Source organism: Elgaria multicarinata, chromosome 4 (genome assembly GCF_023053635.1).
Source record: "Elgaria multicarinata webbii isolate HBS135686 ecotype San Diego chromosome 4, rElgMul1.1.pri, whole genome shotgun sequence".
Classification (NCBI taxonomy): Eukaryota; Metazoa; Chordata; class Lepidosauria; order Squamata; family Anguidae; genus Elgaria; species Elgaria multicarinata.
The window spans coordinates 70,858,197-70,883,515 of NC_086174.1; the positions used below are offsets into that span (position 1 = coordinate 70,858,197).

The 25,319-nt window shown below is 39.9% G+C and overlaps 1 protein-coding gene across 7 annotated transcripts in view; it reads right to left on the reverse strand.

Moving 5' to 3' along the window:
* The window catches only part of SCAF8 (SR-related CTD associated factor 8), a 97,287-nt gene that overhangs the window by 43,549 nt on the left and 28,419 nt on the right, over nucleotides 1–25,319 (reverse strand). For 3 of the 7 annotated variants that reach the window (XM_063124515.1, XM_063124516.1, XM_063124514.1), the window contains exons 5-19: nucleotides 24,653–24,809; nucleotides 19,746–19,876; nucleotides 19,257–19,433; nucleotides 18,009–18,091; nucleotides 15,383–15,497; nucleotides 12,560–12,691; nucleotides 10,061–10,173; nucleotides 9,764–9,957; nucleotides 7,552–7,652; nucleotides 7,101–7,214; nucleotides 5,301–5,457; nucleotides 4,423–4,556; nucleotides 2,632–2,776; nucleotides 2,180–2,233; nucleotides 520–732 (exon numbers count right to left, since the gene is read on the reverse strand). In XM_063124515.1, the coding sequence (XP_062980585.1) occupies nucleotides 520–732; nucleotides 2,180–2,233; nucleotides 2,632–2,776; nucleotides 4,423–4,556; nucleotides 5,301–5,457; nucleotides 7,101–7,214; nucleotides 7,552–7,652; nucleotides 9,764–9,957; nucleotides 10,061–10,173; nucleotides 12,560–12,691; nucleotides 15,383–15,497; nucleotides 18,009–18,091; nucleotides 19,257–19,433; nucleotides 19,746–19,876; nucleotides 24,653–24,809 (2,020 nt within the window). The remainder of the gene's footprint in view (nucleotides 1–519; nucleotides 733–2,179; nucleotides 2,234–2,631; nucleotides 2,777–4,422; nucleotides 4,557–5,300; nucleotides 5,458–7,100; nucleotides 7,215–7,551; nucleotides 7,653–9,763; nucleotides 9,958–10,060; nucleotides 10,174–12,559; nucleotides 12,692–15,382; nucleotides 15,498–18,008; nucleotides 18,092–19,256; nucleotides 19,434–19,745; nucleotides 19,877–24,652; nucleotides 24,810–25,319) is intronic. The other 4 variants (XM_063124517.1, XM_063124519.1, XM_063124518.1 and 1 more) reach the window with 4 other exon arrangements.

The window sequence follows — 25,319 nt, forward strand, 5'->3', positions numbered from 1 at the left end:
ACACTATAATGAAAGCAAAATGTTATGAAGCCTTGAGAAAATACTTAAAACGGTTAGAAGAAATAGGGACTATCCTCCATTTGAGGCAGCAAAGCACTTCAGACATGCTGAACCCTTCCTCTACTCATCTAGCAGAAAAGTAATGAGATGCTTCTTGGTCTTATTGATGACAGACAAGATCAGCAGCCCCACATGATGTATCTGTTGCTAGACTGGAAGGCTTGAATGTTCACACATGTAACTAACAAACCTTCCTGTACATTCAAAACCATCACGTCAGGCCAGACTGTGTACCAGAAGTTTTTAAAATGGGAGAGCATTCAAGTTTTTGATCTCCTACCTCAATCTGTACAGTTCAGCAACACATACAATATGTGGATGTAGCTCTAATAATTCCCCTTTCCGAATATCCATATAAGGCAAGCACAATATTACTCTGGTCTGCACCAGCTTCATGAATTAAGTTTTACTAGTTCCAAGTAAGTGGGTACAGGGTTGCCATCTTATTGTACTACATACCAGCTCTGTTTTCACTAGATGAGATCTGAAGGTCTGCATGGTGAGATCCTTTTTCATCCAAGTCTGAGTTGTTACTTGAAAGAGGAGCAAAGACACTTCCAGCAGATAATGTGGGAGTGGTAAGACTACTAGAAACAGTACCAACTGGCAGAACAAGGCTGGTAAAATCTTTCATTGATTCTTGAGCAAGTGGTAGTGAAGGCTGTACAAGAGCTGTAAAAACACATATATACACAATTTACAGAATCAAGGACTTCTTACAGCACAATTCTACGTGGAAGTAAATTTCAGTGTGTTCACTGTGGCTTACTTCCCAGGAGGTGTGTTCAGAATGAATGCCACCCATAATATATATATATATATATATATATATATATATATATTACTTCCTTATTAGTTAAATTATTTATGAATCACTTTTCTGCCAAAAGGGCCCAGGATGATAAATAACGATAGAAGCAATCTCAAATTAAAACAAAAACATCGCAACCATCTTTAAACCACCCAGACAGTGGAATAACCTATTTAAAATGCATCAAATAGTGAAATTGATTTATAAGCAATAATCATAGCAATAACTAAATCTAGTATTTACAATGTCAACCCACTATTTACAGCAGCACGAAATTATTTCACATATAAACTGCTACGAATGAAAGTTGGATTTATCAAAGCTCATAAGGATACAACTGAATAATCACTTTTTTCTTGCAAACAACTTGCAATGTACTAGAGAAAGGATCATTTTATCTAGTACTAGATATGGTAGGTGTAATCAATAGAAGAATTTCCACTGATCTGTGCAATTTAAAACAGAACGTAATCCAAAGATATAAAAACACAATGCTCAAATTCTTTTAACTTTTGCCTATCAGTTGCTCTCCTAATAAACATACCAAAACTGTGTTTTAACCCCCAGCACAAATAAAGTTTAAAAAACTGTTTTACTGTTTGATGTAACATCTGCTAACTGGAAAAAGGTTTTCTCTGGTTTGAATGTGCTTTTTTGCAGTGTTTTGTCTTAGTGTGTGTGTTAAATAATTATTAATTAATAATATATGGTTTCTAATAGATAGTACTTCCATGCAAGAAATTACTTGGAAAGCAAATCTAGACAGTTATGAACGAAAACTATACATACATCTATTTTTTTTACTGTACCCTAGAGCTGAGGAGCAATTATTGGTCACAGTTTGTTAGCCTAATGCATCACATAGTACCATAGGTACATGTAATCATCACATAAGGCAATTCACTGTTTGCGTGGAATATATTATCTTTTGAGGAAATTCATTATGCCTGAAGTGATCCTCAACTTCCCAATCAGCAATTGGGGAGGATGCTAATTGATCAGTAGGAAGCTACTGATCAGAAAGCTTCAAACATAACTGGAATGCTTCTCATCAGAAAGTTTGTGATGCTCATACAGTGCTATCCTGCCATCATTTCTAATGGATAAGCCTCAACAACCTAAGCATGAGTAACCAATTTCAGGGCTGCAACTTTAACCTCTCTTTTGTAAGCCGCCGTGAGAGCCTTTTTTGGCTGAATGGCGGCATAAAAATCCTTAAATAAATAAATAAATAAATAAACCAGTGTAATGCTAGCATGGGCATTGCTTTGCTGGAAACATGTGAAGGAAAACAATAAACTAACTTACAAGCTGGGACTACTGGTGGTGGAACAGGAGGTGGAACAGGAGGCGGCATATAACCTAGAAGAAGCAAAGAACAATTATGAATAGACAAGCTGAGCAAAAATGATGTAGAGACCTTGTTTATAGCAAGGCAGCCTTCACTATTTATTTGTAACACCCCTCCCCCCAGTCAAACATGAAAAAATAAACACAAAGTTTTAACAGAATTATAAATATGATCAAGCAACATTTAAATCAAATGTTGAACTAAGCACTGTGTAGATATCGCAATCCTATGCCTGTATACTTAAAAGTAAGTCCCGTTGAATTCAATGGGACTTACTCCCAAGTCAATGTGCAAAAGGTTGTAGCGTAATTGAATCTTTTAAAATTAAGTACAAAAATCGTAGCCATTAGTTAAACAGACTAATTAACAAAAACGTTTATACGTATTATAAATTAAAAAGGTAACTTACCAGGAGGTGGCTGTGAAGGATTGAAGCTTGCTCTCAAAAAGGGAGGTGGAGGAATCGTGCTATAGCCAGGAGGAGGGACAGACATTGTAACAGGAAATGCTGGTGGAACTAAACTAACAGCTGGCACCGCTGAAGCTACAGGAATCTGTTCAGATGATGGGAAGGAAGAAAAGTATGTGATCTTCAATATTTACAAAATCCAGGTAATTTACTGAAGGTCAGAATTAGCTAAACGGGAGCTTTTATAGCTAAAGTTACAATCCTTTTCTGTAGTGCCTCGCACCTTTGGAACAAACTGTTCCATCAGAGGTCCGTCATGCACTGTTCTTGCTGTTTTTTAAGAAGGCCTTGAAAACATTTTATTTTATCATAGCTTTCTCATGATGAGTACTGCTATTGCCATTGTTGCTCTTCCTGATTTTACTGTTAGCTTTTTTGGTTTTTAATTGCTATGTTATTGTGTTTATGTTTTATTGCTTTTAATAGTATTTTATTGTTGTAAGCAGTCCTGTGAGGGCTTCCGCTCTGAAAGGTGGCCAAGAAATGTTTTAAATAATAATTTAAAAAATCCTATGTAGATTTACTTGGGAAGGATTTCAAGTGGATTTGGAAGCAGGTAATCCATTGATTAAATAAATAAATAAATAAATAAATAACACCAGCCCCACTGAATACGATGGTACTTCCGTCCAAGCAAACATGCCTAATATTAGGTTATAAAAGTAGGAATCAGAATCAAAATCATGCATACACTATGGTGTACAGACTGCTAAAGGCTACTCTATCATGCAATCAGCATACAATATCATGCCTGTTAATACAGTAGCTGATGCTGTTCAATATGCAATGGATTATTTTCCTCCCTGGTGCTTCTTGTTCTGAGCAGCACTGCTATGTATCTTGGCAGTGCACATACCCTTCTCCTCTATGGCACTGGTTCAAAGAAATATGTTTTTGTAGTTATTTAAAGACACAGAAATCTCAAAACCGAATGCCATTTGTTTATCTTTCCATTAATAGAGTTTATAAATTGAAAATCAAATGGAAAGCTTTGGTTTTCATCCAAAATGCTACAAAGAATCCCAGAAATAAACATAACAGTACTGCTAGCATTTGATGAGCAGAGGATTTGTGCACTTGTTATCATTCTTGGTCAAAATATAAACTTCATTCTATGTGCATTTAAATTAGGCAACTGATTGGGTGGACCACATTCTATTTATAGAACAGGGTTCCATTTGTAGAACAGTGATTTTCTTTGCCATCTCCCAACCTCTCGCATATCCCAAAAAGCCATTCTAAGGCTGGGGGAACTCTTAGGAATGAGTATGAGATACAGGGGGCTGCAACTGGAGGCAGCAGATTCCCCATACTTGCACAAGCATAACTATTCATACAAGGATCCGTTTATTCTAACTCAATGTTTCCAAGTTTATGGATAAACTACTGCCTTGACACGATACAAAAATTTAGGGACAAATGAAAGAGGAAAATTGAGTTAATGTGAATTTTTCTTCTGTTCTACTTAGGAGTGCTTCCAGATGGAGGCCTCCTAGCACCATCAATCAAAAGACATTGTGTAGCTATCCTGTATTTTCTAGATTTCTTTGTAATTAGAAAGAACATGGAAGAAGCAGTGGGAAAAGACTGAAGGGTAACAAGTTGAAGATGCTGCTGTCTGGACCCCCTGTAAAATGCCATGAATAAGCTTTTGAAAAGCATGACAAAAGGCTTATCTAGAACACAGACATTGGACGCGAAAGCCGAGAAACAATCAGGTACAATACTAACCTGTAACATGGTGACAGACTGTGTGTATGTTGTTTCTGTTTGTGTTGTGACAGCTGTGGCCTTGTCAACTGTTGTACTCTGAGTTGTTTGCACAGGCTCTTTTACAGGTTCTGAACTTCTTGCAGTTTCCCATTCTAAAGATACAGGATGGCAAGATATTATCAGTATTTAGTTAAAAAGTTAGAAGATATTGTTTTCAGGTTACTAGCTTAGAAACCTAATTCTTTGTTAGTGATTGAAGAATGAGATGTAGTGTTAAAAAAAAAAGTGTCTGGACACAGCCAATTCACAAAGCCTTTCAGGCATGGCAAGATGCAAGCTATTAAGCCGAATGTTGTTTTGCATACCCTTTCTCAATCCAATTTCAGAATCCTACAAAAAATCAAAAGAATGCTAGAAACACAGTAACTCACACTCAAACATACTAAATTGTGTGAATTACCTCGGCGATACCTCTCTGTATTGCTCTAATACAGTTTCAAAGAAGTTATGCTAAAACCAGATTGGTGAAAATCAGTATCTAGTGCTTCTAGGGTAGGAGCCAACAGCCCCGCAGGGCCCTGGTCCACACGCAGCCAGCAGTTTAAGATTTCAATGGGAGTAAGTCCCACTGAAATAAAATAGAATTTACTTCTGAGTAGACACATATAGGCTTGTACTGTTAAACTAGCAATCATTCTAGGGGAAGATTAATTGATTGATTAGTTTTACAGAGACCTAAGAACTGGGAACTCCGTGACTCAGCCTGACAGCCAACCTGCAATAACCTGCCATTATCATTCTGGCACATTTAGTATCCTGGAAAACATTTTGCTGTAACAAAACATGAAAAGGTGAAAATAAACTTCTAATTACGAGCCATTTTAAACAATCCTTACCACTATTTACTGTTTCCTGGTCAATCATGCCTCCTTCTGCAAAGCCATCTAAATCATCCAATTTCACTTTTTCCCAAGGTATATATGAAACTCCAAGATCCACATCCCAAAATTGTTTGTATTCGGTTTTCACCCCTTTATTTAAAGCCCATGCAATCTGAAAATAAAATACAATTCAGCAGTGCAGAAAATAAATCAAAACAAGCATCTCTATCAAGGACAACAGCCTTTTGTCTATGTCCAATCGTGCTAACCAATGGTCTATTTATCATGCAAAGCAATATTTGCAAGATAGTAGGACTCACTGCCCAAAAGCTTAGCAATATATTCAAAATAAAAGAAATCTTCTTTATTTCCCTAAAACAGATTCCAACATCATGTAATCCCCCCTTGAAAATTCTACAACTTCATTGCCAAACACTTTGAGTGTTCTCTGCTCTATGAAAATTGTTGTACGTTTGTCTAAAATTCTTCCAATATGCCAGTCTTCCCCTCCACACACAGCAATGCCCTACTGTTGATACTCTTGCCACCAGCTCTTGAGTTATATGACTAGATACTTAGCTCTGTACGTATTTTTAGAATACAAATAAGCAAATTTCCACATGTAAAGCTGATAAATACATTCATTTAATTTACCATTTAAGCAGAGAACAAGCACCTAATTCTTCTTCAGTTTCCATTAACATACATTACCTACACAGATTTAATTTTCTATATTGCTTATTTTATTTCTTCATCTAAAAATTCTATCATATATGGGCAAAATTCACATGTATTATAATTAACTAGTAGCAAACATAGTAGTAAGTCATCAACAATGGCAGGTTTCATTCTGCAAACTCAAATAGCACTAGTGAATCCTTTCCGTTGTATATTACACTAGCACAATTCGTTGTGTAACCACTTGTACAATTGTAATACATAACTGCTTGCGCAAAGGATTGTGCAAGCAAAATGCACAACTGTTTGCACAATGGGTTGTTCAACCATTCTCACAACCATATTTGTGCAAATGTAACTTTAATTGGATTCTCCTCTTGAGCACAGTTCGGAGCCTAGTTTCCAATAGCAGAAAGTCATTTGAGATAGTGGAATGACAAAGTAGGATACTGCCCAAGATATGCTTTTCATGGGATGGGTGAGAAGTGGGGTGGGCATTTGTTTATAATTGTGGTTAATAAATGGACTAAATTTTGGAACTGACCTAAAGAATTGTCTTCTTATTTGGGATCCTCATCTTCCTGAAATGTTTGGGCAGTATTCTCCTCAACCTCAGGCTAGCATTTAGCCTTAAGTTTCTCATAGAAGCACAGAATAGTAGAGTTGGAAGGGGCCTATAAGGCCATCGAGTCCAACCCCCCATAAAGCATGTAATCTAGCATAGAAATCAATCATTGTTTAATTTAAAGCATAGAGTTCTAGAGTTTTCTGCTTACTCATATCTTATTTCTGACTAAAAATTTAAGGACTATCACTTTATAAAGTAATTATCAGTTTTGTTTTTCCCTCTTAGAATTAGATTTGGTTTCTTCTATAACATCAGTGAGATTTTATTTGTTCTAGCATTTCTTTTTTATTATTAACACATTTTTCATTTTTGTTATTTTCCCCATTTTATCATTGCCTTGATAGGAAAATTCTTTTACAGGATTATCAAGGAATTCATTTCTCTCTCTCTCTCTCTCTCTCTCTCTCTCTCAATACTGCAAGCATCAACATTTCCATGTTTTATTCCTCATTGCACATAAAAGCACACAGTGTAATAAAATTCAGCTTATACTACTACCGAAGATGTACCTTAATAATTTTAGATCCAATCTTGTAGGATCCAGAGCTTAGTTTTTGAAGCGCACGATAGGCATCTTGTCTATGAACCATACAGACATATGCACAACCTCTGGGAGGGATCATCTGTATAAAAAAAGATAATGATAAAATCGAAACTAATGGCTGGGATCCAGAAATTCCCTTGTATGGATGACATGTCCATGTCAATTCCCCCTCCACACTAAATCCCATGCAGTTCTGGAGGGTCCTCTAACTTTCAGGAGCAATGTTTCAAAAGGTACAAATGGAGAGGGAGCCAAGCCCTGTTGAGTGAGCAGAACTCCAATCACACTTCTCTGGATTCAACCTGAATACTAACCTTTATTTTTAACTAAAGTGTATACATCAATTCAAACAAACTGAATTCCAACAATTCAATTCATTCTTTTTTTAAAAGGTGCAGGATAATTATTTCACTTACATTTATGGATTCTATTTGTCCAAATTCTTCAAATAAATTGGTTAAATCTTGTTGTGTGGCTTTTTTGTCCACCTGACCAACCCAAAGTGTGGTGCTGCATACTGTCAAGAAAAATTGCATAAATCAAATATTAGTTTGCTGCACTGGCCAAAGACAAGATGAAACAGGTTGGTATCTTGCATAAGGCATGTAATCTAGCATAGAAATCAATCGTTTAATTTAAAGCATAGAGTTCTAGAGTTTTAAGCGACTGCAGGGTAACCCCACCATTCTTGAGAGTCTCCTAGTTCTATGGAACAGATTGGATGGGGATGCAGCTGGAAGAGGAAATCAGCAAAAACTGTTTCCCCTCCTCTTCTCTTAGTGGAGGCATCTGCTAGGTCAGGGCTGCAAAAAGCATGGCCTGCAGCCTCCCAAGTCCAATCTTCCAAAACCTCCATCGTCTGGCACTGAAAAATATGTATACAGTGGTAGACTGGCAGTATGGTGTGCTGGCAGGATCACTGCTTTACTGCTGATAGCAGTGGTAAAGCAGCGATCAGATCAGGGTCCCTAGAGGTGGGGAGGAGGCTGCAGTCACTTCCCTCCCCAGAAGCAGCTGGCATCATTGTTTTATCACTGCCAATAGTTGGTCATGTTAGTGTCCTGGTTGTGTCAACTATTAACAAAAAACAAAAGGAGCGCATCCAACACAGGGCAGAAAAAGGAGAAATGGGTTCTCAGGATGCAAAATGTTTGTTTTAACAAAGCCCGATGCGTTTTGGCCTTTATTCAAAGGCCTTTTTTAAATCACTCTATGGCCCAGTTGCCATAGATGATTACAGGAGACAATTATTTTGCTCGAAGAAATTCCGCATACACGATCTGCTATCAACCTCGAGGAAGGCTTTTGAATGAAGTACAGGCTGAAACATGTTGAGCTTTGTGAAAATAAACATTTTGCATCCTGAGAACCCATTTGTCCTGTTTCTTGACAACTAATAACAGACACTCGATGTTGAATTTCTGATGTCCAGCTGCACTGAAGAGTGTATGATAGGGCCATCTTGTGTTGGATGTGTGCATACCAAAGCTTCTTAGGGATAGTTTTATGCAGAAGAGGAAGGAAAGGAAGCAAGAAGAACTGATTCATGCCTTTAGTTCTGTCCAGCTCTATGTGTTTTTCTTAAGTTCTGGAAACACCAGTCTTGGGTTTTCACAGGAGAATGGAGGATTTAAGCAGGGTGGAGAGAAATGAACCCACTCTTTGACCATTGGGCTGTTCCATAACTGTACCCAAAGTGTTTCCCTCCTAGTGGTCTGAAAATCAGAAATAACTCTGCTGGGAGAGAAATGACTCAGTTGTAGTGGTTTCAGAGTAAAAAGCATGGTTGAGTGAGGGGCTTATTTATTTAGAAAATGTGTATCTTACCTTTCAAGGTAACAATTCTCAAGAGGAAAACTAAAACTAAAATACTATCAGAAGCTTTGATAGAATAATCTGAAGGAGATATTAAGTGTGTGTCAGGGGAAAATATAGGATAAAATTAAATTAAACATAATCATAAAAAGTCTATCTAAATAAACAAGTCTTTAAAGCTTGCTTAAAAGGGTCAATGAACTGAGTTCGACAGACTTCACACAATTGTTTTTGTAATTTAGGGGCCACCATTGAAAAAGCCATCCCTGCAGTGACCATCAACCTATTAGAAGATGGATTTATTAGAACATTATTTGCACATGATCTTAAAGAGCATGAAGGTATATATGGGAGAAGATGCTCACAAGTCACAAAAAGCAACAGCACCTTGAATTTTGCCCAGAAACAAACTGGTTTCCCCCTTCCATTTCCTTCTGGCTTTACATAGATTGAGCAGGACCAGAGTCAATTTTGGGAAGATGCAATTGCAGAAGTCATTTTGCCCCGCGACTGGATTAGAGAGAACCATAAACTACAATTTATCTACAAAACAATTTAGGGAATTGTATCCCAAATTCAATGTTGGAGAATTAGTGAACAGAAAATCTCAGGCCAGAATGATAATATACTACAAAAATATTTTGGGGAGATGAATTGTTAAATATTACACAAAATGTCTCAACGGAAGACAGAGTAAAGGAGTGGCTGGCTGCTGACACTCAACCCTCTGTTTTATTTGAAAGAATGATTAATAATAAATGAGGTAACCTTTGGTGATTAGAAATTGCAAACTGCAAACAGATTGATACCTACCACTTAGTGTTTTGGATCGTATAGGGGGTAACCCCTTTTTCTGTCGTTCTTTTTCCCTTTCTCGAGCTCTTCTTTCACTTGAGTATGACCTTGACGACTTCCTCTTTCTTTCTCTTGATCTAGACCGGGACCGCTTTCTGTGCTTACGCTTTCGAGAGCCAGATCGCGATCTAGACCTTCTTTTTCTTGGAGACCTGTAAAACAATTTGTTTAATAGTGCACGCCATAGAAAGCACAACTCGTTTTGGTTAAAATGTTAAGTTAAAAATGTCAAATGGATTAAGGAAATTATAAAACCTTGAACGAGATCTTGAACGTGTTCTTGATCTTGAAAGAACTGCTGATTTCTTTTCCTCTTGTTCAAAAACTTCTTGTTCTACAACCTCTTGGCCTTCATCAATATCCATATCCTGAAGACAAAGGAAATTAGTTGGTCACACAAAAGTACTGGAAATAATATTCAGTAAACCTATATGCTGCGCAAAATCATAGAATCATAGAATAGCAGAGTTGGAAGGAACCTACAAGGCCATCGAGTCCAACCCCCTGCTCAATGCAGGAATCCACCCTAAAGCATCCCTGACAGATGCTTGTCCAGCTGCCTCTTGAAGGCCTCTAGTGTGGGAGAGCCCACAACCTCCCTAGGTAACTGATTCCATTGTTGTACTGCTCTAACAGTCAGGAAGTTTTTCCTGATGTCCAGCTGGAATCTAGCTTCCTTTAACCTCCCATTATTCCGTGTCCTGCACTCTGGGAGGATCGAGAAGAGATCCTGGCCCTCCTCTGTGGGACAACCTTTTAAATGGCTTGCTTGAGTAGGCCTTTCTTCATGTAGCCCTACATAAAAAAGTAAGCTGTGGGGGAAAAACTCAAAGCCAGAATTTGGGTGTGTATGGATCATGCAAGATTTATTTATTTATTTATTTGATTTGTGCCCCACCTTTCTATCAAGAAAATGGCACTCAAGGCAGCTTACAGTTACAAATAAAACTTGATAAAAAATAATAAAATACATTAAAACACAAATAAAATACAACAATAACAGAGTAAAATCATCATCTAACACAACATATCCACTTACACACCAAAAGCCCACTTGAATAAACAAGTCTACAAGTTCAATCGCAGCTTTTAAAGCTCAGCTAAAAACTTTTCTTTTTCCTAAAGCTTTTAAAACTTGAATTGTTCTGACTTTTATACTGCCTGTTTGGTGCATTCTCTTACCCTCCTTATTGCTTTATTATGATTTTATTAGAATGTAAGCTATGCGGCAGGGTCTTGCTATTTATTGTTTTACTCTGTACAGCACCATGTACATTAATGGTGCTATATAAATAAATAAATAAATAAATAATGTCTTTGCCTGCCAACAGAAGGACAACAGAGAGGGAGCGAACCTACCCTCCCTATGCAGGGACTTCCAGACAGGGAACAGCCACCCTCTTTCACCTCACCACCAAACAAGCTTCTGAAGGTGGTGGTCTCAAAAGAAGGGCCTGTCCTGAGGATCTTAGGACCCAGGTAGGCTTATATGGGAAAAGGTGGTCTTTCAGGTAGCCTGGTCCAAAGCTGTATAGGGCTTTAAAGGTCATAACAAGCACTTTGAATTCTGCCCAGTAACAGATCAGTAGCCAATGAATTGTAGCCACCATGCTTAGGAATGGTTCACATGACACACTAAGCCATAATATTTAGCTCAAAATGCTGAACCACTGTGGCTTAGTGCGTCTTCTGAACAGGGTCAAAGAGTGCATTACATAGAGTCCAAACATGATGTAACTAAGGAATACATGATTGTGGCCAGATCAGATGTCTCTAAGAACGGGTCCAGTCGGCACCCATGCCTATTGCGCAAACACACCCCTGGCCACTGCCAAAATCTGGGCATCCAGGTTTAAAGCTGAGTCCAGAAGTATACTCGAACTGTGAGCCTGAGTCTTCTGGGACAGTGTAACCCCATCCAGCAGTTTGAATCCCTACTCACCGATATGCCTTTTTACTAACCACAAGCACCTTTGTCCATTACAGACATCAGACACTGATTTAGTTCTGAAACAGCTTCTTTGGATTTGGATAGAAAGGAGAGTTGGGTGTCATAAGCATACTAGTGGCACCAAACTCTGGACAATCTCTCCCAAAGGTTTCATGTGTATGTTAAATAGCATGGGGGATAAATAGGCTAATGACAATGGTGTTGAACAGGAATCCCCCAGTAGCAGCTTCTAAGATCGCCCTTCCAAGGACTGGAACCAGCATATAACAGTGCCTCCCAGTCCCCTCTCAGATGGGACACCCAGAAAGATACCATGGGTGATGTACTGAAAACCAGCGAGAAGTCCAGCAAAACCAACTGTGACACATTCCTTCTGTCCAGTTCCCAGAGTACATCATTCACCAATGTGACCAAAGCAGTCTCTGTCCCATAATCAGGCCTGAAGCCAGATTGAAATAGATCTAGATAATCCGCATCATCCAGAATTACCTGAAACGGATAAGCCAACACACGCTCCAGCATTGATCTGTATAAACTATGGCATCCAAGTCAGCACAGATGCAATCAATTTTATCTGCAAAATGTTGGTCAAATTGGTCACAGCAGGCTATTATTAGAATTGTCAATGGTGATCTGTTCAGTAACTGGGGGAGAATCCTTGGGCCCAGTAACATCCTCATAGCACATTGCTGCTCATGAGGATCCTGATGTAAGCCCCTGCATGTTCTATGTTTTGCAGACTTTACATTATTAAACTAGTAATCATTGAGTTCATTAATATAAATAAAAATAGTGAATTTCACCTGTTGTTGAACATCCATTGAATTGTCAAGGTTAGTTTCCACTTCTAAAAACTGCTGGTGGCTACTGTCTTGTGAGGGTGAGGCTGAATGCTCAGAACCAAAATTTTCTTCTTGTGTTTCCTCAGGGCTTGCCTGCAAAGCAAGGTATTTTACATTAATCTTTTTGTACATGAAACTCTACATAAGAGGCAACACAATTTGGCATAAAAGGGAATAATCACCAGAATATTTTCTTACTTTATAAACAATATTGCTTTTAGATAGCTGCAATCCAAATTGGCCTATACAGTGGCATCTGCTCAGAGAACAGTAACATGAATTTGCCTTATCTTAAAACATTTCAGCATTCTGACAACCACTAAATAAATGCAACTGCAAAATATCAATTAGCAATCAAGTATTACAAACTACAGCTACCATTATGTAATCAATGAGCTATGTACTTTTTATCCAAAACTGAATATACACTTTGGTAATACAGTAAAGTCATAACGAACACATTTTATTACTAATTTCCCCCTCTTGTAACATCTTATTTTGAACTGATTTTAAAATAAGTGCATCAAGTTAGTTCTGCCTGAAGTTCAATGACTAGTACACAACAATTATAAGGATTATGTCTTAGATCTGTTACACTGTAACAAGCAATTAGTGTGGCAAACTGCAGATTTATATTTCGAGATGACATATAAGATTCAGAACTTAAGAGCTCTTAAATTCAAATAGAATTACATCTTAAATCTTACATGGTTAATTTGGAATGCAAAGTTCTGCATTTTATACAAGTGTTACATAAAAAAAGCTGGTTACACAGAAAGAGCTAATAATCATGTTGCTCTTTGAGGCTGCATCAAATGCCACTGAGGGCTTCTGGATGTGGAAACTCAACTGAAAAGATATTGTTATTTTTAAGCTACATTTAAAGAGCAATGCTTGAGGGCTGTCGTAAATCACCGGCGTTAGCGAGATAAGCAAGCTGGAAACGTCAATAAACAGTCCGTGGTCGAAAGCCAAAAGTATCCGTCAGAAGCCAAGTCAAACAATACTGGGTTCAGGAATGCGCCAAAGAGTAGTCAGAGTCCGGTCCAAGGTCAGGTTAGGTTCAGGCAAGATCAAGGAGCTGGTAAACAGCGAAGCACCAAGAGCAACAACTATTTCCAGCACTGGTCAGTGCTACTAGCTCTCTTCTTATAGGAATGTTGGTGATTAATGACTGAGGTCAGCTGCAGAGGCCTGAACTAGCCTCTGCCTGTTTCTGTGACGGGCCACCACCCAAACACTCCCAGGCTCAGCTGTTCCTGCTTTCTGCTTAATCCCTCAAACTGAAGCCCAACAGGGACATCAAGTGGCAAGACTATTCAGTTTTCTCCTGAAGAAGGCCTCTTTTTAATTTTTTATATATAGTGTTATTAAAGAAAATCAATATGCGCTCATAAAACTAGTTTGTAGGCCATATGCTGCATCTGATTTTTTTTTTATTTATTTATTTCATTTCTATACCGCCCAATAGCTGAAGCTCTCTGGGCGGTTCACAAGTTCTTTCATTTCAAAGTTTGCCCAATGTTTTTTCAGTGTCTTTACAGACTCTATTACTTCAATTTGTTGACTAACTATTATCTAAATCCTACTTTAGCACTGTTTCTGCTGTCAGGATCTTTTCTTACAAACTTCTGTCTTTTCCTATATTCCTATTCAGACACTGTCATGAAGTAGAAACCCACTTTGTACCATTACAAAACTGCAAACCAGGGTTGCAATGCTCAACAATAGATTCAAAAACTACTCTAGTAGATAGAGAAAATGTTAGGCTAAAAAGACGACGAAAAATAGATAGCTACAATTCAAAGATGCCTCAAACAACAGAGGAAAAAATGGAGACGTTCCAAACTGAGGTAGCCACAATGGCGGATGAAAGAGAACTGAGGGAATAAGCAGGAACCCATTGGGACATGTGCAATTGTGATGGGGGGATGGGTTCCTGCCTACAACGGCTCAGCTAGAGAAGTTTTTCCAATGTGAGGCTCCATGCAGGTGCAGAGCCTATATGAGTGACGCACCGAGACCACAAAGGAGAAAGGAAAGTTACCTACTAATAAGGTCTTTTCTAAATTATGCCTAGGATTATATACACTGTACCACAAAAGGAGAAATGCATTCTGCACCAAATTAACCCAAAGCCTGTATTCTAATTAAACAAACCAAGTTTTTATTTGTATTAATTTATTCATTTGCAAAATTATTTTTTCATTAAGGTTAAGCTGTGGACAGTTTTATGAACATTTTGACAGTGGCAAGAAGTCCTTATCCCCTTTAATGATTGATTTGAAAGGGGTCAAAAGTGTTTGTTTATCCAGAGTGAGGGCAATAATGCATTCTGAATTTACTTAGTTTGTAAGAACGTTAAGCATGGCTTATGTGTGCAACCCTCTGCCTCCCTGTTTGAGCTTCAGACATGGAAAGCTGCTTAAAAGGAATGTCGCAAGGGTGTGCATCCCACTTTCCCACTACCTAATCTAGTTTCTCTTTAAACCACTTTTGCAAACCCCATAAACTACTTTAGAACTCAGTGAAGTGCCTCTAAGTGACAATTGATGAGTGGTAATCTCTTAAAAAAAAAAGCTTGTGTGTATGTATTTCTCTTTGAACTACTGACTCCAATAGCTGAGAAATGTTCAAAAGCAAATCAGTTATAATAGTTTTCTATTTTATGTAAAGAACATGTAGTATATCCTATCTTTTGCTGATTAGAATCATCAACATAATATAAAAGAAATGAAAAAAAGAATCAATTACACGTATTGTCCAAAAAGCAGAGCATTGTACCTTTGGAGGCTGCTGCTCTAGAAGCTGCTGACGAAGATGTTCGATGTTTTGTTGCTGTAATTGTTCGGCTAGTTGATGGAAAAGTGAGTTGTTCACAGATTCAGATACAAGGGGCCTAAAATGCACAATTAGATTAGTCAACTGTTCCTTAAATAGTTCACTGTTGACTATCGTGTCGTCTGTCAGGCAAAAGCCACACCACGGTTGGGTATTTCCAAAAAATAACCAATGAAGATAACCAACGGTTTGCAGAGTTGTTGTTTTTGCACAACTGTTGATTATTGGGTCATGTGGCGCGCTCCGTTGATTATTTCCCCTGCCGACAGAGTCGCAAGGCAAGAGCAGCAGAAACCCCGGCTGCTCTAGCCCGGGGGGGGGGATCCTCTGGCAGGGGAAATAATCCCATGCTGGCAAGTGCTTGGGCAGCTGTCAATCATCCCGTCCGTTGGTGAGGTGGCATGATCCTTGGTTCCCCCATGTTCTTCCTGGCATGGGCACATGCTGTCCCCAGGTGGGGCACCACCAATCGCGGGACCCCACATGTTCCCATAGACGTGCACAACCCTTGCCTCCACCCCCTGATCCTTCTATCCCCTTGAGCCGATCCCCAAATGGATCACGGAACAGGGGGGGCAAAGGATGCCTCCTGCGGCTGAACATAAAACGCTGAACCACAGGAGAAATCCATCCGCCAATATCAGGGCGGGGGATGAGCGTGAAAAGATCCAAGCTGCTGCTATGACAAGCAGCATGGATTCTTCTGCGTCCCCTCCCATCTCCATTCACGAGAGCAGAAGGGCAATCCTTTGCTGAAGCAGGGGAGTCGGACATGCAAGCTTCCCTCCTGCCTCAGCAAAGGATTGCCCTTCTGCTCTCGTGAATGGGGATGGGAGGGGAAAGAATCCATTCTGCTTGTCACAGCAGAAGCTTGGATCCTTGCGCGCCCCTCTGCCGCTGTCATTTCCATAGCAACGGGGCAGTGGGCAGTGTTGTTGTAGCCAGCCCCGTCCCTCCTGCTATGGAGACGAGGGCAAAAGACACATCAGCGTAGAGAGAACTTCTCTGCTGAGAGAGCATCAGTTGTCTTGCTGCAGCGTCTTCCATCCCCCATTTAGTTTCCAGGCAGAGAGTGGAGACAGCTGTGATCCTCAGCTCTCCCTGCTCTCTGCCTTGAAACTAGATGGGGACGGAAGAGGCGCCATCGAGCCAACTAATGCCCTCTCAGCAGAGAAGTTCTCCCCGCGTGATGTGTCCTTCGCCGGTGTAAGCCTTTTGTTAGGTGACACACAAGGAGAGCGCTCTGGAGCTTCCTCCTTCTGTGGCAGGGGCGTGCCAGCGTTCCTTGGCACGTACCCACCGCAGAAGGAGGAAGCTCTCGAGCACTCTCCTTGCATGTCAGACAAGAGGCTTCTGCCAGCAAAGAACATATCAGCACCCAAGGCGCCCCTGTTGCCTGTCCCTCCACGCCGGGTGCAGTGAGAACCTGCGGGCGTGTCGCCTCCAATGACTGGAGACAGCATGGCCGTTGCTGGAGCACTGGCTGCGGATGAATCCCAGCTCCTGTCAAGAGGAGAGATGGCTTTGTTGGAGCTTCTTTCTCCTGTGATGGCCACTGCAAAAAGACATGCCGTGGCTGGAGAAAGAACCGCCAACAGAGCCATCTCTCCTCTTGACAGGAGCTGGGATTCATCCGCAGCTGTTGCTCTGGCAACGGCCATGCCATGTCTCCATGCAGTGTGTCTCTCCTTCCCCCGTTGCTCCTCAACACAGAATAGCAGCATCCTGATAAGGTAAGCTGTAACCAGCAGCACCATTTGGTTGGGAGAGCCAAAGGCGGCGGGGGGGGAGACGATAACTCAACTGAGTGGGAATAGTCCGCTTCACGGAGCAGCACTTCCGTGTCACCCAAGGGCACCCCGCATATAGCCTCTGTGAAGTGGACTATTCCCACTCCGTGGACTAAAGTGTCATCCGAACGCACCCCCTATTTCTCCACCTATCATAATTTGTAGACCTGTTTTGAGAATGAAACATGAGGAAAAGAACTTATGTAACATGTACTGAGGCCCTAGGATAGAACAGTAAAATTAAAGCACGTAAAGCTCTTTGTTAATGTCAGATTCTTCCCCAACATAAAACATGTTTTATGTTGAGCTTTTTACTCATTTTAAATTCATATGCCTTGAAATAGGTGCTATATAGAAAATACCTAGCAAAATCTTCAAATTAAATTTCTAATACTGAGGCCCATGTTTTGAACATTGGGATTCTTTCCTGCTAGTAATCAGAAACATGCCAATAACGGCAAACACAACTGTTTCACTAAAACAAAGGCTGGAGGCCTTTAAGTAAATTCCATTAAAATTTTAATCCACTGCAAATCTGCAGTAAAGATTTATTAATATGTGGGAATTAACCAAACATTAGACACAGTTAGCAGTAAGAAAACAAATTAGTTTGTTTATATTCCTTACAAAGACTGAAAAAACAACTCTTAGAAAACATGACAATTTTTTTAAATCATGATCCATAGAAAGGTAGTTGGATTGCAGATGCACTTTCCAAACTATTTCTAGTTAACATATTAAATGAAGAACATTTACTTCAAACCAAAACAAAATCTTACAGTTGAGAAGCTGGCGTTTCTTTTTTAGGCTCTTCATTAATGTCAGGTTCTTCCCCAAAATCTCCAAACCTATCCATCAGCTTCTAGGAGAAAGCAAATCATGCATTAGAAATGCTCCCTATACACACCACTAATGGCATTATTTTAAAAGAATGTCATTTGTAAACCGCCCAGAGAGCTTTGGCTATGGGGCGGTATATAAATGCAATAAATAAATAAAAAGAGGAGGCATGCTAGCTGCATCTGTTTAATCAATTAGATATGTACACTTTTGGATGTTTCAGATACTGACCTGGTTCACATGATCAAACAAACCCTTGATTAACAAACCATGGGTTGTTTGTGAGCATGCTGGCTCCTGACTGCTTGCCCACTTCCACTTTGCTTTTTATCGTGACAATTCTGGGTTGTTGAGGGAGAATCATCTAGTGTTTTAACCTGTACTTTGTTTTGGGATTTAAACTCTGGGTTGTTTGTTCTTCAACAGCCCAGAATTCTGGGTTCAAATGTCATGGTGAATAACTCAGTTCTTGGGTTGTTTAGCAAATGGAAATGGGCAAATGGTCAGGAGCCAGTATGCTTGCACCCAACCAACACATGATTAATAAACTGTAAGTTAATTGTCCAAATGAAGTAATGTATTTATTGTAGTTGGCATGTGAAAATGGTAAAAATACAGGTAAGCTATACAATAGTAGGAGAATAAAGAATATAAAACAGAGCTACATCTTAAAACTGGATTAAATGTAATTTGGATTTTTTAAAAAAACACCACCACCACCACCAAACTGTTACTCATGTGCAGCCAGTGTAATGTTTAGATTGGGTTACCTATATATGTTTCAGGTTTCCATTATGCTAGTGTACTAATGAAAAGGCATCAGTAAACTAATGCAAACATGGTACCAACCATATGGATCCTTGTGTTGTTTTACATGCCTGAGTAAAGGTTTAAATCAGACTTCATAAACTAGTTTACTGATATCCAACAACAAGCCCCCAGGTTTGCAAGGGAAAAAACTCATAATATAGTCTTTTAGCTACAAAAGTTGTATATGGTATTTGAGGGAAAGGTTGATGGAATGATCCAGCACTCAGGACCATGCATGCAGTTCCCAACATGAGATAAAGAACTGTAAGCGGAGCACTAAACAGATGGTGATAACATCGATTACCTGCTTGTGGGTGTGTGAAACAACACAAATTAGAAACAAAATGTTTCTTCAAAGTTGGTAAATCAACTTCTACCTTGTTAAAAGAGACACTCTGCTCTAGTGGATTAAGTGTATTGGTGGCAGCGGCCGCAGCTGTAAGTTGTGCAGTGAGGGCTTGTAACTGAACAACGAGACCAGCATCCAGTGCTTGAAGTAGTGATGGCTGTGGTTTCTGCTGTTGCATTTGCAATGTCTGTATTAACTGCTGAAGCTGGAATGGGGTAGAGGAGAAAAATGACAGAATTTTTGCTAATATCATCTACATAATCCTGAGTTAAACATCAGTTCTGACATTGGTAATTAAAGTGTGTTGCATGCTCAGGTACTCTTAAAATGTGTTTTCCATAGACAGAAATGGGGAGGGGGGAATCATCCTTCCAATAAACTAAGAATCAAAACAGGGTTAAAAAATATATTTAAATTTAAATTATTCTTATATCCTTTATGGATGATTAAAAAAAGCAGGGGAAAATCATCATTATTCAAGTCTGAAGAAATTTTTGAAAAGGCAAACACATCTTACCTGTTGGCCTTGTGGACTCTGCAGGATCTGTGCTACAGCAGCAAGGGTATCTGTATTAGTTATCTGAGACACCCAAGGATCGGGTAAACTTTGGATCACATTGGCCGGCGTAGCAGGTGTCACTGGAGTTCCTGGAACCAATGAAAAAAGGGAGGAGGTTCTCTTCATGTACTTGTTAGACAATCGCAGCAAATGTCAATGATACAAATCAACCAAACTTATCCAGATTTTTACAGCCAAGCATGTGAAACCTTAATGCCACTTAAGCCAGATATGGGCAACCAACAGGCTACATGTAGGCCTTGGAGGCCTTCTATGTGTCCTTCAGTAGGTGTCCAAGCTGCCCCTGCCACGCCACCACCAAATCTGCCCCCCTTGCCCAAGCATCACTGCTGCTGTTGCAATTTTGCTCAAGAAGATGCCACGTGAGAAGAGTCATCTTGGTGCACCATCTTCCTCAGGTGTTTGGTGGGCTGCTGGGAGCATGGTTTAACTAGAGAAGATGGTGTGCAGGGGAATCATCCCCTCATGCACCATCTTCCCCATTTAAATAGTGTGCCTTCTCCTGCTGCCCATATTGTGCATGTGCATTTAGACGGTTGCGAGCAGAGGCATGGGAAAGACTGTGCATGTGTGTTTGTCTGAGTGTGGGTGCAGTGCACAACCTGCTGTAATGACATGTGGCAAAAAAGTTGCCCACCTTAAGCAGTTGGCCATGCTTAATTAACCCTCCACTGACAGGTGGAATCAAATACACCCCAGGAGCACTGGGGGAAAATATACATAAAACTTTTATGTTTTCTACAACTCTATGTTCCAGTTAGTCCTCAACCATGGCAAAGTGTGAACTGTTTCAGGGATCCCATCCTTATTTAATGAAGGAATTAATGTTTTTATTCTTATGGCTTAGAGAATGACTGAGACAACTGGAAAACCATGCACCGTGCTAGGGGGCAAAGTCACCCTGCCAAACCCAGATTAAATTTATTAATTATTCATCATGCCTACAGATGCTTCATTTACAGAAAGATCTCTGCAAAAAGTATTGAGAGTTGTCCTGAAAACATCCACGACACCATGTCAATGGTCTCCTAAAAGAATCAATAAATTCTTCAAATGTGATGATTGGTTTCAAAGACGAACTACCATGAACTACCAATGTAAGACACAAGCTTGCCCCTATATGCAACCTATGGAATATGTTTGCTAAGACTCTTTCACAATGCTTCGTGCCATATCAGAGTGTTACAACTGATGAACAATTAGTCCTATTCAGATGAAGAATGTAGCATGACACTTGTAACCAAAGGGCCGTCACATACACTTCCAAATGCATGATCAAATGGTGGCCAAGAGTTTTTTTCTTCTTCAAATATAGTGGACATTGCCTGCGTAAATGCCTAAATACCTATATTGTTTGGAAGTTGAACAATCGATGATGGTGTAAATATCCCAAATCTAGCTCTAAAGCTAACCATATAGTATCCTTGGTGGAGTCTAGGGTAGGGATGGGAAACCTCCAGCTCCCTATCCCTCCCAGAGGCTTGGGCTCCCTCCACAGTCCCCTCCTCCAGACCTGGAGGCTACCAGGGACTGGGAAAGGAATCCTCAATTATCTCTGATCACAGATAACAGAAGGATCACCATTATAGAGCACACTAGTCTCCTTCTGTACTGGGAGAGGGAGCAGCATGTCAAGTGCTTTGCCTGCTCCGTGTCCTCTACCATAGGGTGGGGAAACTGGTTCCCGTGGACTTTCCCCAGCATTCCTTGGCTACAGAAAGCCAAGCCAAGCCTACTCAGACCCCTTTGCTCCTCTATCAGAAGGTGATGGAGGGGCAAGGGGACTGAGCTGGCTTGTCTTTGCTTCTCCCCTGTGTTCCTGTGTGGGGAATAGTATGGAAAAGTTCACTCTGTCCCCTTCACTCCTCTATCCTTCTGACAGAGGAATGAAGAATTGAAAATAGAATATTTTCAGCTGAGGTAAAGTATACCACACACGAGAAGTCTCCACAAGCTGTTGACCCACAGGAGGTTGAAGAGAACTGAGGGGATTAGGCGGGAACCCCTGAGCATGTTTAGTGGACGGTGGGGGAGGGGTTCCCGCCTAAAAGTCTAGGGATATAGCCACTTTGCTTGGGATTTCAAGCAAGACAGTCTTAGGAGTGGTATCTCCTACCAGTTATGGCACCAAAAAAGTAGAAGTGTCATCTCTACGGGCAATGCTAAAAAAACATAGCTATGATGAGCTATATGTCTGTCCTATTCATGAAATGTAGTGATTGTGCACAGACTGCTCAAGTTGTGCTATTCTAGGTGGCTGTCCCAGGGCTCTGGAACGCCATTATTTATTTATTTATTTATTTATATAGCGCCATCAAGTTTTCATGGTGCTGTACAGAACAAAATGAAACAAAATACAAAACACCCTGCCATATGTCTTACATTCTAAAATCACCGTAACAAACAAATAGGGAGGGGAAAGGCCAAACAGCATGGGGGACAATAAAACAAATAATAAAAACTAGTGTCGTCACACTACAGATTATAAGCTTTTGAGAAAAGAAATGTTTTCAAATAAGATTTAAAAACTGTGATCAACATTGCGGTTCACAAATGCACTGGAAGAGAATTCTAGGCATAGAGGGCAGCGAGCGAAAACGGGCGAAGACGAGCGAGAGAAGTAGAAACTCTTGGGCGAGTAAGAGACATAGTGTTATTAGAGCGAAGGGTGCGAGCTGGACAGTAAAGTGAAATAAGAGATGAAAGATAGGGAGGAGCCAGACCATGACAAGCTTTAAAAGTCAAAAGGAGAAGCCTGTATTGAATTCTGTAGGAGATAGGGAGCCAGTGAAGGGATTTTAGAAGCGGGGTGATGTGATCAAAATGACGAGCCAGAAAAATAAACTTAGCCGCAGAATGATGAATGGAAACCAATGGGGAAAGATGAGAAGAAGGAAGACCAGTCAACAGGAGATTACAATAGTCCAAGCGGGAAATAACCAAGGCATGAATGAGAGTCTTGGCGAAAGAGACCGATAAGAACAGGCGAATTCTAGAGATGTTAGACAAGAAGAAATGACAAGACTTAGCTACAGCCTCAATATGGGAAGAAAAAGAAAGTGAAGAGTTAAAAATAAAACCAAGACTACGAGCTTCCTCAACAGGATAGAGTATAACATTATTAACTGTGATAGAAAATGGGAGAAGAGGAGAGGGTTTAGGAGGGAAAACTAGCAGTTCTGTTTTTGCCATGTTTAGTTTCAGGTGATGCCGAAGCATCCAGGCTGAGACATCGGTGAGACAGGCCGAGATATGATCCTGAACATCGGAAGACAAATCAGGAGATGAAAGGTACCATCGGCATACAGATGGTATTGAAGACCATGAGAATGAATAAGATTACCCAAAGATAATGTATAAAGAGAAAACAACAACGGGCCAAGCACAGAGCCTTGTGGAACCCCGACTGAAAGGGGAAAGGAAGCAGACGAGAGGCCATTAGCCAACACATTAAATGACCGTCCTGATAAATAAGAGACGAACCAGTCATAGACTGAATCTCGAAAACCAAGGTTGCGAAGGGAGTCCAACAGAAGATCGTGATCGACTGTATCAAAGGCCGCGGTAAGGTCCAGAAGAATAAGGACAGAGTAGAGGCCTTTGGACTTGGCAAGAAGAAGATCATTAGTAATCTTAGTAAGCGCGGTCTTGGTGGAATGAAGATGACGAATACCAGACTGAAAAGGATCCAAAGCAAAGGTAGTAGACCACCCGTTCCAAAACTTTTGAGACAAAAGGTAACAAGGATACAGGACGGTGAAAGCATGTCAAGAGATGATTTTTTAAGATTAGGAGAAACTGTGGCATGCTTATAGACAGATAGGCATGCTTCCCTTCCCAGGGAAGCTAGACTGGCTCCCTCCCTGGTGTGTTTCTGGAAGCAGGCTAAAACTTTTCTGTTCCGCTGGCCTTTGAGGAGTAGTCTGAACCTCTATTTATGCATTGTTTATATATTGGATTTTTTTTAAAAAAAAAGTATTTTAAATGTTTTAATATTGTAGCAGGTTTAATTATTTTTAAATTTTTGTATATCTCTGTTTTAACCGAACATGTTTTAATTTGTAAAGCCATCTTGAGTCCCAGTATTGGGAAAAGGGCAGGTTATAAATAAATAAATAAATAAATAAATAATATGTTTAAAAAATTGTGGGGTCCAATGTACCGTATTTCTTCGATTGTAAGATGCACACTAATTTCAGTACCACCAACAGAAAAAAAAACCCTAAGACACACCCGCGATTCTAAGACGCACCCCATTTTTAGAGATGTTTATATGGGGAAAAGTGTGTCTTAGAATTGAAGAAATAGGGTACTTTACGTTGCGCAGTGTTATTTGTCCATGATGATTTATGTGGAAATACATTGCTTTACTGGGAAAAGAAAGATGTCAATAAAGGCATGATTTTTTACTTGCAAGTAGGGCCATACTTAATAACTACCACCAGGTGTTTCATTTGTATGGCTTTCTTGGGTGCATTTGATCCTGATTTGACACAGTTTATTTTTCTATCTACAGAGGGTTAAATGAGAAAAACTACAGAGAGATTCTTCCTAAAGAAACTACTTTTATCATCAACTTATAACAATTTATCATAATACTACCTAAGAGTCAAAACACCAGGATTAAAATATCAATCCAGGGAAGTAAACATCCATACTTCAGACATAAAACAGTCATTGGATACACCAAGAGAGAATGCACAACTGTAATAAATTAATTACGCAGAAGTCACATATCATCCTTTGCCAAATTAAAGCCACGATAAAGCATTAATAAACAGATTTTGAACATGGACAATGACATGAAGGTAAAAACAAAACAATACAAGCATGCATTTTATTACCTGGTGTATTGTTACTCATCGTAGCAGTTGTCCCAGGCAAGACGGGGGTCACAACTGGGGGAGGAATTCCTGCTGCCATATCCAGTAGAGGCTGGATAATTTCACTTTTGAACACATTGTTCTTCTGCCACAAGTTGAGGACTCTAACAATTTTGCTCTAAAAGGAACAGCGACACAAAATTTAATACTGTTATTTGCATTATATAAACCTCTACTATTCTGAACTAAACAGATTTCAGAGTAAAGTATGTGAGCCTATGGCTCAATTTGGACAATTCTCCAAAGCACTGTTTGGAAGATAAGGAACGTGCTGCAGGCTTATGTGCTCCCTCTTGCCCTCTTCAACATTAATTTCCTCTTCCATTTCTTCCTTCCTCCATTTCTAGATTGTTTGCTATGTTGGTGATGTACTGTAATTTGCAAACCCACTTTAAACCATGATTTGGAGGTTAGAGTTCATCATAGTTTGCCCTGTTCAGATATCAAGGCAAACTATGGTTACAGCAACCCAGAAATGCATGAAGGACACACATGCATACACATCACATGCCCCCATCCACCCCCTATCCATTCTCTTTTCTCTTTCACCGACCCCTTTATCCATCATTGCGCTTTTTATACTGTATTTCGTAATTGTGTTTTAACCTGTTGGGTGTTTTACTGTGGT